A 13,586-nucleotide genomic window follows, 5' to 3' on the forward strand; every position below is an offset into this window, starting at 1 on the left:
GGGGGGGTTGAGAAATGTGACGTCACACGAAAATGCGCAACTTTAAATAAATATAGAATTGTTATAGCACTCCAACATCAGAGTGCAGCGCCACATTAAATACGCACTACAATGACAATAGTTTAAAGCGATTTGAAGCATGTTTTAATTTCAAAATGGAAATATGAATTTTTATTTAAAGCTTTCGTGACTGCAGTAATTCATATTCTTAGCTCTTTCGGTAGTCACGTTGAAGAGAAACAATAAAATTATAAAATATATAAACAATAAAAATTCTCACGACGTTTCGACCACAACACAAACGGTCGTCATTTGACGAAACGTCGTGAGAATTTTTATTGTTTGATATATATTTTATTATTTTATTGTTTCCCTTCAACGTGACTTTACCGAAAGAGCTAAGAATAAGAAAAATGGAAATATGGTTTTGGGGGGGGGGGGGGGCAGAGCTTTGTGATGTCATATTTGAGGGGGGTCTAACTTTTTGTGACGCCGTGTGACGAGCGGGGGGGGTTCAAAAATCGTCCAAAATCGCGTGACGTCATTTATGGACGGCTCCTTGACACGACCTTGCCATTTGGAACGTGACCATGTGGTTTTTAGATTGTTCGTGGATTTTTGTTGCTGTTGTTGCTACAACCATGTTTCTGTAACCAGGTCCGCATCGATTGATCATTTATTGCCCAATGTTTTTTTTTTTACCTGTGCCAAAATGAAACCGAACAACCTTAATCGAGCCGTTCTTATCTCTCGCCGTCCTGCAATGTAACTAACGATCCATCTCGCACCTGCGCCCGAGTTGGCTTCATCGCTCCATCTCCACGGCGAACATTCTCTCTCTCTCTCGGCCGCGTGTGCTCTGCTTTGGCTGCCATTCCGTTGCTAGTGCCGACCACCTTCTCACGACCTGTCATGCCCAAGCCCACTCACTGATTTTTTTTCATTAAATAGTAAAAGTCCCTGCATGCGTCACAGAAAATAAAAAAGAAATGTTGGTACGTAGCAGTTAACTGCTGGAAGGAGGCAGCGCAAGTACCTGGGGCAGTTTTGGAAAAGAACCCAAACATGGGTTAAAATTTAAAACGGTGTGAGTGTTTCTCCGGGCTTCAAGTGTTATACATTATACCACACAATAGCGGCAACTGACTGCTTACAACACTATTGTACAGGTAACGAAAAAACTAAACACATTCGTAACATTTCCTTCAAAATAAATAAATACATTTTTGATGATTCGGGCAATGGCCCTCCACAACTTAAGCGAGGCCATGATAAAAGTGTTGGAATATACCTCTGATACTCCATATGCGGCTGAATCTTGATGGAGTGTAGGATGTACCGTAGTGCCTTAATATCCACCACATGAATGTGGAATTTCCACCACTAGTTCAGGGCTGGAGGACAGGAGGCGAGTACTGTGGCAAATCACCCCATCATCACAAGCGGATACCGAGCCCTCGGTCAGTAGACTCGATTATCCGCGCTCATGACAGGGGATGCCGGCCCCGGGAGATTCAAAATAGCGAATATAATAAAAAATATAACCATTTTCCGCAGATCTCTGGGGCCGTCCATGAATGACGTCACGCACCTGGGGGGGGTTAGACATTTGTGACGATGTGTGACGAGGGGGGGGGGGTTGAGAAATGTGACGTCACATCAAAATGCACAACTTTAAATATAGCCAATACGTTCTACTTAATTAAACTTTTTAATGTTTTCTCCTACACATCAGAATGCAGCGCCACAGTAAATACGCACTACAATGACAATAGTTTAAAGCGATTTGAAGCATGTGTTTTTCTTTGGGGGGGGGGCAGAGCTTTGTGACGTCATATTTGAGGGGGGGTCTGACTTTTTGTGACGCCGTGTGACGAGGGGTGGGGGGGGGTCAAAAATCTTCCAAAATCGCGTGACGTCATTTATGGACGGCCCCTCTATGCGTGCTCGGTGATTACACTTTGACGCGCAGAAGACCCTGCTCACGAAGTGGATGATCGCAGAGCCACGCCAATCAACATCAAACTTCGCCCGCTCTTGTAAAGATATTGCAACTACTGTACTGTAGAGGCGGTCGCGTGGATTTCGGATTAACCAGTGTAACAAATGTGTTCCGTTAAAGCACGTGGCTTGCAATAAACATGTCTAAGAATAACATTGTTGTGTGACTGTTTTTATTTTTATTAGTTTGGGCTAATGGCGAAAATCCACGAGTTTATTAATTGATGTCAAAATCTCAGGTGCACGCTTAATCCGCAAATCGGGTAAACTGGAACGTGGAAATAATCACCGATTACTCATTACTGCGATTTCTCCTGCACGGTATCCACGCCGCAGCCCGTCCACTCCCCTCCCCCGAACGGATTTCGCGCCTCTCGGGCCAAGAACGGCGCCTTGCAAAATAAAGAGAACACGCCTCCATCCATCCCGACTCACACTACATCTCTCTCTCTCCAATATAGAGAGTCGTTTCACACATCCCGTCAGCCGCACGACGGCCTCGTTGGGAGTCCATAACCACAGAATCAGCAGCGTTACTTGAACCGTCTCAGGAAAAATAAAACTACGGACCCGTTGAGACATCTCAGTGAAGCGTCACTTGAGGGTGCTGCGTCACAGCGAGCGAGCGAGGGAGCGAGCAACCCGTTCGTCTCCGCTTCCATCGAAGCCGAAGAATCGTCGAGAAACAACCACCCCCACCACCCACCATCATCACCATCACCCACCCTCATCACCCTCACCACCACCACCCTCATCACCACCACCTCCCTCACCACCACCATCCACCCTCACCACCACCTCCCCCATCACCACCACCCTCACCACCACCACCCCCATCACCCACCCTCACCACCACCCACCACGTCCCTGCTGAGACTCGCTACCTCCCTCCCTCCCACAGTGCCCGCTCCGGATGCGGCGCTCCCCACCCCCCAATACAATTCCGGGTTACTGGCGGCGAGATTAAAACTCGCTGCTGCTGCTGTTACTGTGCTGGTGGTGTTACTGTGGTGGTGGTCAGCGAGCGGGCAGACCCAGACATCGTCACGCGTTGCAGCAGTCCAGCAAACTCGCGAGTTGCCTCACGGGCTCCGAGCAAGCGACGAGGAGAATGACTCGCAGCGAGACGGGAAGAGGCGGCAAGGAGGAGCAGGAGGAGGATGGCGAGCTGGAGGCGCTGAGCTGCGTCCTCTACGCCTTCTCGGACGTCGAGGAGGTCCGCCGACTGCTTGCCGCGCTCCCGGGGGCCGCCTCGCAGCCCGGCGACAACGAGAAGATCACCGAGCGGTTCTTCTGTGCGGAACGGGGGGGCACACACACAACATCCACACACAACATCCACAACATCGTGGCTAGGAGATGTTAACTACCTCGCCTGGTGTACACGTGGCCGTGGGGTTCGATCCCGACCCCTGACGACGCCTGCTGCTGTGTACATTTCCACAAGACGAGACAGCCACGAGCAATATCGATAGCTCGGTGGGCCTTACCTGGTAAAATAAAAATAAAATAGTTAATAGTTGAACACACACAACACGCGCGTGATCATCTAACGAGCGCGGTTTTAATGTCGACAAGTGCAACGCTGTAACAACAGCAACAACAACGCTGTAACAACAACAACAACGACGACATCAGCTCGTCAAGGCCCCCCACCCACCCAACCTGTCACGTTAGCGAGCAGGCCTCGACGCACTTTCGCCATTGAACTCGTGAACATAACAGAGGTGGAGGGGAGCAAGCCAACGGAGAGCTTTTGTCGCCGTTACCTGCAGAGTTGTGATTCAGTTTGGTTCTGGATGAGACGAAACTATGTCGGTGTCTTGTGATTTCAATATCGGTAGGGTCGTGTTTTTATTTAGTCAAGATAAGGGATCTGGTGGTGTCACGAGTCCCCGGCCAATGGCGCAATTCCATTCATTGCCGGGATTCAGAGCTGCAATTCGTTTAGAAACATATTCTGGTCTCGTTTTTGCTGTACCAATGGTACTGTTTCTCATTGTGTTGTCCGGCTCGTTTGTTACATGCTTGTTCACTGCTTTGCGCAAAAAAGTAACATTTGGCATATCAATATGTATAGAATCAGTAGTAATCTTAATAATAACAACGATGTACAGCCATAGGCGGAGTTTGGCTTGTATATTTGGGTGAGGCAGGGGTTCGCTTTCCCCTCACGTTTGGAATCGCGGGTGCATATAATTAATTTGTAATCTTAAATGTAAATGTCTGAAAATAAATCAAATGTGTCCAGTTCTGGAAGGGGTACAGCCCCTTGTCACTCCACTGCTGGATGTAGGCCTCCCCACGCCACGCTGGTCAGTGCACGTGGATGATGATGATGATAGCAGCAGCAGCAGCGAATTTCGATGTCAGTGGATTTTGCTGCACTGCGGCGTTACAGCCAGGCAAGTAGCCCACTGGGTCCCCTTGCATTGGCATCAATTGGAAGTAAACTCCATGTCAATGCTCTGTTCGGCAAATGGTTAATTTTAATTGAGAATATCAGTAACGATGCAATGGATACGCAGGCAATTTCTCCTTTATATATCTGTCTCGACACGTAATAAAAGTATTTTTATTATCATGGGAACTCCTTTGCCATTGTCAAAATATAAGAATAGGGTTTCCCCTTTTTTCTGGCAACAAAACAGGTGTTAAGATATAGGAATAGGTTTTACCCTTTTAACTGGCACAAAAACTGACACCTTTATTCAAGGCATCATGTTTGCAATGACCACAACACAAGCAGTCAAAATGCAAACAAAAAAGACAACTCTGATAATAATATGCACTGTCCTTGAATTTGATTGGTCCACACCCGAGACAGCTTTTCTTAGAGCCTAGTCTCCATTGGTGTTGGACCAGAAGACACCAAAAGGCGTACAACTCAAAAACAGCGCACTATCAGAGTATTGAGGGCTCGGGGTGAGAATTAACATTATGAGACCTCCTTTGCCAGAAACAAGATATAGGAATAGGTTTTACCCTTTTAACTGGCACAAAAACTGACACCTTTATTCAAGGCATCATGTTTGCAATGACCACAACACAAGCAGTCAAAATGCAATCAAAAAAGACAATTCCTATATCTTGTTTCTGGCAAAGGAGGTCTCATAATGTTAATGCTCACCCCGAGCCCTCAATACTCTGATAGTGCGCTGTTTTTGAGTTGTACGCCTTTTGGCGTCTTCTGGTCCAACACCAATGGAGACTAGGCTCTAAGAAAAGCTGTCTCGGGTGTGGACCAATCAAATTCAAGGACAGTGCATATTATTATCAGAGTTGTCTTTTTTGTTTGCATTTTGACTGCTTGTGTTGTGGTCATTGCAAACATGATGCCTTGAATAAAGGTGTCAGTTTTTGTGCCAGTTAAAAGGGTAAAACCTATTCCTATATCTTGTTTCTGGCAAAGGAGGTCTCATAATGTTAATTCTCACCCCGAGCCTTCAATTCTCTGATAGTGCGCTGTTTTTGAGTTGTACGCCTTTTGGTGTCTTCTGGTCCAACACCAATGGAGACTAGGCTCTAAGAAAAGCTGTCTCGGGTGTGGACCAATCAAATTCAAGGACAGTGCATATTATTATCAGAGTTGTCTTTTTTGTTTGCATTTTGACTGCTTGTGTTGTGGTCATTGCAAACATGATGCCTTGAATAAAGGTGTCAGTTTTTGTGCCAGTTAAAATTGTAAAACCTATTCCTATATCTTAACACCTGTTTTGTTGCCAGAAAAAGGGGAAACCCTATTCTTATATTTTGACACTGGCAAAGGAGTTCCCATGATAAAAAAATAATTTTATTACGTGTCGAGACAGATATATAAAGGAGAAATTGCCTGCGTATCCATTGCATCGTTACTAATATTCTCAATTAAAATTAACCATTTGCCGAACAGAGCATTGACATGGAGTTTACTTCCAATTGATGACAATGCAAGGGGACCCAGTGGGCTGCTTGCCTGGCTGTAACGCCGCAGTGCAGCAAAATCCACTGACATCGAAATTCGCTGCTGCTGCTGCTATCATCATCCACGTGCACTGACCAGCGTGGCGTGGGGAGGCCTACATCCAGCAGTGGAGTGACAAGGGGCTGTACCCCTTCCAGAACTGGACACATTTGATTTATTTTCAGAAATTTACATTTAAGATTACAAATTAATTATATGCACCCGCGATTCCAAACGTGAGGGGAAAGCCTCACCCAACTATATAAGCCAAACTCCGCCTATGGCTGTACATCGTTGTTATTATTAAGATTACTACTGATTCTATACACATTGATATGCCAATGTTGCTTTTTTGCGCAAAGCAGTGAACAAGCATGTAACAAACGAGCCGGACAACACAATGAGAAACAGTACCATTGGTACAGCAAAAACGAGACCAGAATATGTTTCTAAGCGAATTGCAGCTCTGAATCCCGGCAATGAATGGAATTGCGCCATTGGCCGGGGCAAAGGAGGTCTCATAATGTTAATGCTCATCCCGAGCCCTCAATACTCTGATAGTGCGCTGTTTTTGAGTTGTACGCCTTTTGGCGTCTTCTGGTCCAACACCAATGGAGACTAGGCTCTAAGAAAAGATGTCTCGGGTGTAGACCAATCAAATTCAAGAACATTGCATATTATTATCAGAGTTGTCTTTTTTGTTTGCATTTTAACTGCTTGTGTTGTGGTCATTGCAAACATGATGCCTTGAATAAAGGTGTCAGTTTTTGTGCCAGTTAAAAGGGTAAAACCTATTCCTATATCTTGTTTCTGGCAAAGGAGGTCTCATAAAGGTGTTAAGATATTCATATTCTTGGTTCTTTCGGTAAAGTCACGTAGAAGGGAAACAATAAAATAATACATTTTCTTGCTGTGGTTTTCACACCTGATGATGATTGCTTGTGTTGGTCGAAACGTTGTGAGAATTTTATTGTTGTATATTTTTATTATTTCCCTTCTACGCGACTTTACCGAAAGAACCAAGAATATGAATCCCTGCAGTCACGAAAGCTTTAAATCAAAATTTAGGTGTTAAGATGCCAAAAAAAACTGAAACCTTTTGCAAGGAATCATGTCTGCATTAACCACAATGCTAGTGGTCAGAATGCAAACAAAAACACACTCTAATAGTAGATGCATTGTCTTTGAAACTGATTGGTCCACACCAGAGACAGCTTTCTTTCAAGCCTCGTCTCAAACAGTGCTAGACCAGAGGACGCCAAAAGGCGTACAGCCCAAAGACAATGTACTATCAGAGTAATGGGAGCTCGGGGTGAGCATCTACATCATGGGAACTCCTTTGCCAGTGTCAAAATATAAGAAGAGGTTTTCCCCTTTTTTCTGGAAATAAAAAAAGTGTTAAGATGTTAAAACACCAAACTGAAACCTTTTCACAAGGAATCATGTCTGCATTAACCACGGATACTTGTGTTGAAAATACAAACAAAAAACGTGCTCTGACAGTATATGCATTGTCTTTGAAACTGATTGGTCCACACCAGAGACCAATCAGTTTCAATCAGACAATGCATATAGAACCAAAGAGTAACAATGCATATACTTAATGGGACCTCCTTTGTCAGTACCAAAATATGATAATAGATTTTTCCTCCTTTTTCTGGCAACAAAACAGGTGTTAAGATGTTAAAACACCAAATTGAAACCTTTTACACGGCATCATGTCTGCATTAACCGCAATGCTTGTGGTCAGAATGCAAAAAAAATACTCTGATAGTATATGCATTGTCTTTGAAACTGATTGGTCCACACCAGCACATGGGAGGTCCCATGATGTAGCTGGTCAGAGCATGCTCTTTGGGTATTTTGGTAAGAGCATGTTTTTTGTTTGTATTTTCACCACAAGTATCTGTGGTTAATGCAGTTTGGTGTTTTAACATCATAACACTTGTTTTGTTGCCAGAAAAAAGGGGAAAACCTCTTCTTATATTTTGACACTGGCAATGGAGGTCACATGATGTAGATGCTCACCCCGAGCTCTCATTCCTCTGATGGTGCATTGTCTTTGGGCTGTGTATGCCTTTTGGCGTCCTCTGGTCTAGCACTGTTTGAGACTAGGCTCTAAAGAAAGCTGTCTCTGGTGTGGACCAATCAGTTTCAATCAGACAATGCATTTACTGTCAGAGCATGTTTTTTTGTTTGTATTTTCACCACAAGTATATGTGGTTAATGCAGACATGATTCCTTGCAAAAGGTTTCAGCTTGGTATTTTAACATCTTAACACCTAAATCTTGACTTAAAGCTTTCGTGACTGCAGGAATTCATACTCTTTGGGTCTTTCGGTAAAGTCACGTAGATCCGCCTGCTGTATTTTTTCACCTGAAGACGATTGCTTGTGTTGCGATCGAAACGTGGTGATTTCTTAAAATTTAGTTATTTTTCTATCTACGTGACTTTACCGAAAGACCCAAAGAGTATCTTAACACCTGTTTTGTTGCCAGAAAAAAGGGGAAAGCCTACTCTTAAAGTATCTCTTACTCAACCCATCCTGCCACACCGCCTTGTGGGAGTGCGTAATTTCAGCAGCATTGATTTAATACAAGCAAAAACTGGACCCATGAGGCCATAGAGCCGGTGGGTTGTGGACAGATATTTGAAGGAGAGATTATCTCCACAACGACGCTCATGATTTTTTGGTTTTACGTGTTATAATACATTCCTGCGTAGGGAGCTGGTAGGAACGTTGGATTGCTCGGTCAATGGCCAGGGTCAACGGCGGCGTGGTGTATTCCGCAAATATGCCCGACTGTGAGGGCGGGCACAAGCCGGAGTGAGTAGGTTAAACGTTGAGTTTTATAAGGGCACCACGGGGTGACCAGCCCCTCCCCACCCAGCCCCACCCCTCCCACCCTCCCCACCCAGCCCCTCCCCACCCTCCCCTCTCCAAGCAGCCCCACCCCTCCCATTTTTGGATGCAGGATGGACGGACACAATAATCCCCTGTGGGCTGGTGTAACCAGGAGATTCCTACCAGTATTATTTTGTGTTGACCAAGGACCCATATATCCTGCCGATGACATGTTGGAACTGGTCTAGAGTTTGCTTGAATCAATGCTGCTGAATGTATTATTTTACAGAAGGCTGCGGGGCCGATGGGGTGTGTAAGACATACTTTCATATTTTTTTAAGGTGGCGAGATCAATACGTGAAGAAGACATTGCTTATTTATTGTTTTAGCTAATGGATTGTTATTTGTTCCCATGCAGTGATAATGAGCAAATACCAGGAGCAGCCACACTTACTGGATCCACATTTGGGTCAGTATATTCCTCTTCAGCATACACGCCACTTCACTTTGTGTATCACATAATTGCCGTGTGGTCTTCAATAAAGGCGTTTGGATAATTCGCTCCTGTGAGTCGGTTGTTTGAATGATTTTAGTTTAAAACGACAATGATGATGATAAATTCTCATCTTGTGATTGCTCAACCTTGAAACAGTATATGAAATGCCACAACATTTGCACCTCATAGCAATGTATAAACCTCTGCACCTCATAGCAATGTATAAACCTCTGAATTCTATAAAGTTATTCTCGGACGTGTTTGGTATTGACGGAGTGAAAATGAAAGTGTAGGTTTTCGTAGCCAATGATAGGATCCCTATTTTGTTTTTGGGTGAAGCCACGCGGTAGTTTTATGACAATATTTTCGTTATTAATGACTAGAATTTTGTCATAAAACTACTACTGTACTTGTCCGAACCCAAAAACGAATTTGTATTGAATAAGTGTAGACAATTAGGAGTTATATTTGCCTACTCGCAAGCATTCTCTCTGCATGCATCAGGCAACGGATCACTGAGCCACTGAGCCACATGTAGTGCACACGTGTTGTTGACAGAGTGGATGCTGGACTTGATGTTGCCTATGGTGAGGTCCGAAGACTCGCCTGACCTCATGCACATCACCTGCAAGTTCCTGTACATAATCTCCAAGGTATTGATTCTCGTAGACCCACTGCCCTCTGGATATGTAACCTTCTCGTGCACCATTGGCCCACTGGTGGGCTGCTATGATTTATTGGCATTTCAGCCGCAGTGCACGTGCCTCTCCTGGGTAAATAAGCTGAACAATAATGCTTAGAAACGTGTTGGTGCATGCAGTCCTCTGAATAGGACTCCATCTAGCGGTGGAGAATGTGACTGCTTCAGCAGAAGCATTGGGTAAAGCAGAGCTTGGAATTCAGCTGGTACAAGCTGGGTGATAAATTTAATGGACATTATTAGAATTTTGTGAATAAATGATATTATTTCGTTTTCCTCTTGGGCATTGGCTAATACCATGTCCATGCACTGTTAATATCCTGGGTTCAAATCCAGGCAAACTCATGATTACACAAAGTGTAGCGAGTTAGTCATCTTAGCTCGGTCATAAATGACTGCACTAAAAACATTGCGTTCAAAATATCTTGCACTTGCCAATATTCAGGTTGATTGCCACGATTGACATCTGGGTAGTATGGTGAGAGAAGACGCAGCACCGCCAGTGTAAAAATTAGCCAATTGAATATTGATCGCGGAAATATTTCTGTGATATCCCCTTTCAGGGGAAATATTTTAACGTGGGGTAGTGCACTACTTTAAGTGAGCGTTTCTAATGCTAAATTCTCTGTCTCATGGCATGAAACTCCTAAGCACAATTTTAATGTAGTTGAAATGTAACCGTTATTGAATGACTTCAGACAAATGACTTAATTTGTAAAATCCATGTAGCAACATCACCCCTTGGTGGCAGACTATACCCATTTGCAGGTCGATGCTGTGTACACCTTGTGCCGCAAATGGACAGCTGCCAGTGGGGGACCACAGACTGAACTGCCGCAAGCAATTCTAATGTTTGAGATGGCAGCTTAAGTGAGATTGTTGTGCCAAGTGGATTAATAGTGGTACTATGGATGAGATATCATAATGATGGTGAAGGTAACGTGTGGAATCTAGCATGTTAATCCCGTGCCTCGGGTTTGTAGGTGCGCACCTACAAACCCTTCATCCGTTTATTCCCGCACGAAGTGGCGGACTTTGAGCCAGTGCTGGCTCTGCTCGAGGCTCAAGACCCCGTGGATCGAGAGGTGAGTTGGCACACAGACTCCACCGTCCAGGTTGAGATGCATATTTATTGGCCGTCTGTGGGCTTCAGCTTGTTAATTTTTCTTTGCTGTTGATCCAGTTACACTGCAAGGGAAGTTACTGGCAAATTGTTAAACCACTTAGTTGTGATTCATTACTTTGCATTTGTTTCCATTGAAGCTGATGATCATGATCAATGCAGCGTGGATAATATCACAGTCATTATCAGGACACTGCTGTGGACCAGCAGCAGTTCCCAACCTGTGGTACGCGCGTGGCTCCGGCGGTGTACGTGCGTGGCTCCGGTGGGGGGGGGGGGGGGTACGCGCGTGGCCCCGGGAGTACACGTGACACCATGAACAATGAGGTGGTCACGTGGAGTATGGGGTCCCTGAGCAGTGTTGATTCGCGTGTGTGCACTAGCCATTCTAGAGCTATATACGTATCTGTTCCATGGCATTTGGAGAACCCATGTGTTCTGCGTATGCTCTAGTTTTTCACATTTATTGAGGTGTTATTTCAGAAGTACTAGATAAGTTTTCACTCCTACAAACAAATATCTGCAGCTTTGCACATCTGCTGAATCTCGGCCTTTCCTCTTGCCTTCACGGTGATGGTAAGTGACTCAGCGTAAACTGTAGAGTAGTGATTTTTTATATGAAATGGAAAATAATACATTTTATATTTAGTTGCTATTAAGTGGAAATTCCACATGTAAATCGGCCTTACCCAAAATATTTTTTTAATCATGATATTGGCTTCGAAGAATTGACGTGAGAAGTTACGAATAAATGAAATTAAAATGTAGTAATTGTGCAATAATTTAATAAAATAAAATCATGCGGGTATAGGGCGCAGCAACAGCTGATCGGCCACCAGGCTGGGCAGCTTCGCTTGACCCGCCGGGGTAGTCACGGACAATCGAGGAACCATTGTCTCTGGGCCCTGGTGTCATGTGCGTTGCAGACGTGGCAGACGCGATACATCTTGCTGCTGTGGCTCTCCATGCTGTCGCTCATTCCCTTCGACCTGACGCGCTTCGACGGAGCGCTGCCCGGGGGGGCGAGTGGAACCGAGCGCAAACCCGTGATGGAGCGCGTCCTCGACGTCGCCAAGGTGCTTTCTCCGCCGCCAAAACAAAGTCATGCTCGTCGTTAGTAAACCAGGCAGCGCTTAGCAATAATCATCATAATTTGCACCGAGTAGGCGCCTTTCACAGTGTCCCAAGGCGCCATGCTTGAAAAGTACAAGGATAATAGAGAAGGAACCAGGTGGAAAAAATAAGAGCCATATCGAAGAGGACCTTTTTTTTTTAAAGAGATGTGTTTCTACTTGGGGCTTAAAGATATTGACACTGTCGGAGAGCCACCATCGGCAGATTTTAAAGACATTGAAGGGGAATAAGATGGTATAACGAGCGATACCATGAGACGTTAAAAGGGAAACTGAAAATAATCTTATAATTGGGCTGATTTGTGACTCCAAAAAGAAAAAATTCTAGCCAATGCCACGCAGTAGTTCCAGCCACACCCAGCACACCACATCCACCATACCTCCTCTCCTCATCATACGGCACTTACTGCAGTCGTTGCATGCAAACTTTATATCAATTGACTGTTTGGAACGACAGTCGTCGTGAGCTGTAGTTGTGTCCGCCTGTGTTTCGGTTGTTTAGTCGGCTAATGGCTTTGTTTCCTCGTGCTTCTGGAGCAGACGTACCTCGTGGTGACAGATTTACCCCGAAATGCCGCCGCAACCCTCGTGGCAAAGTAAGTGAGTGGAATTGAGCGAGATATCCCAAATCCATCATGGTTACTTTAATTAACACATCATTCTGAGTGATCGGCAGCCATATACGTGGTGGTCTATTGTTAAGAGTACCGTATTCTCTCGATTAAAAACATGCTTTGTTTCCCTGCAGTTTGAAGCAAAAGTTAGGGTGCGTCTTGTAATCCGGTGATTGCGTTTGTTTTCTGGAAAGACGCGTGCTAATCTAGACGTTTAAATCATCTTCCAGAAGACAGTTCTCCAAAGCGCAATACCTTACCAACCAGAGGACGCCACCAGCCGTTCAGCACACTGAATGTTTAAACCGGTCCAGGATTTTCTTGTATTGAAGCAATACTGCTGAAGTGATACACCCCGAGAAGAGCGTATGGCTGATGGGTTGTGCAAAACATGTTTTGTTATGTGGAGGGATGGATATGGGGGGGGGAGAGGATGCACATTTCAGGATCATAGCGTTGGCCACCAGGTGGCAACATTTTGTAAGGTTTGGCTTTAGTGTGTGATGCTTAGAAATATAGATGCTTCCATGTCAGCCTTTGTGGCTCATTGAGCCAAAGTAATGGTCTCTAATGTACTAAGTTGGACCTGAACTATTTTACAGGATTCTCTGAAGTTTAGAATAATTACATTCGGTGTATATACAGTGCCGTTTACATGAGCTTTCTGAATATGAGAATACAACGCAAATTGCAGCCCTTTGTCAATCCACTGCTGGATCTAGACCTCACC

General features: G+C 44.7%; 1 protein-coding gene across 1 annotated transcript in view; it reads left to right on the plus strand.

Moving 5' to 3' along the window:
• The first annotated feature begins 2,785 nt into the window (after positions 1–2,785).
• Positions 2,786–13,586, plus strand: part of TBCD (tubulin folding cofactor D) — a 124,357-nt gene continuing 113,556 nt past the window's right edge. Inside the window, exons 1-6 of the mRNA XM_032970076.2 lie at positions 2,786–3,296; positions 9,209–9,259; positions 9,845–9,939; positions 10,970–11,071; positions 12,036–12,185; positions 12,783–12,838. Coding sequence (XP_032825967.2) covers positions 3,113–3,296; positions 9,209–9,259; positions 9,845–9,939; positions 10,970–11,071; positions 12,036–12,185; positions 12,783–12,838 — 638 coding nt within the window. The 5' untranslated portion in view covers positions 2,786–3,112. The remainder of the gene's footprint in view (positions 3,297–9,208; positions 9,260–9,844; positions 9,940–10,969; positions 11,072–12,035; positions 12,186–12,782; positions 12,839–13,586) is intronic.

The sequence above is a fragment of the Petromyzon marinus genome, chromosome 43 (genome assembly GCF_048934315.1).
Source record: "Petromyzon marinus isolate PM22_M1 ecotype Great Lakes invasive population chromosome 43, UKy_Petmar_22M1.pri1.0, whole genome shotgun sequence".
Taxonomy (NCBI): domain Eukaryota; kingdom Metazoa; phylum Chordata; class Hyperoartia; order Petromyzontiformes; family Petromyzontidae; genus Petromyzon; species Petromyzon marinus.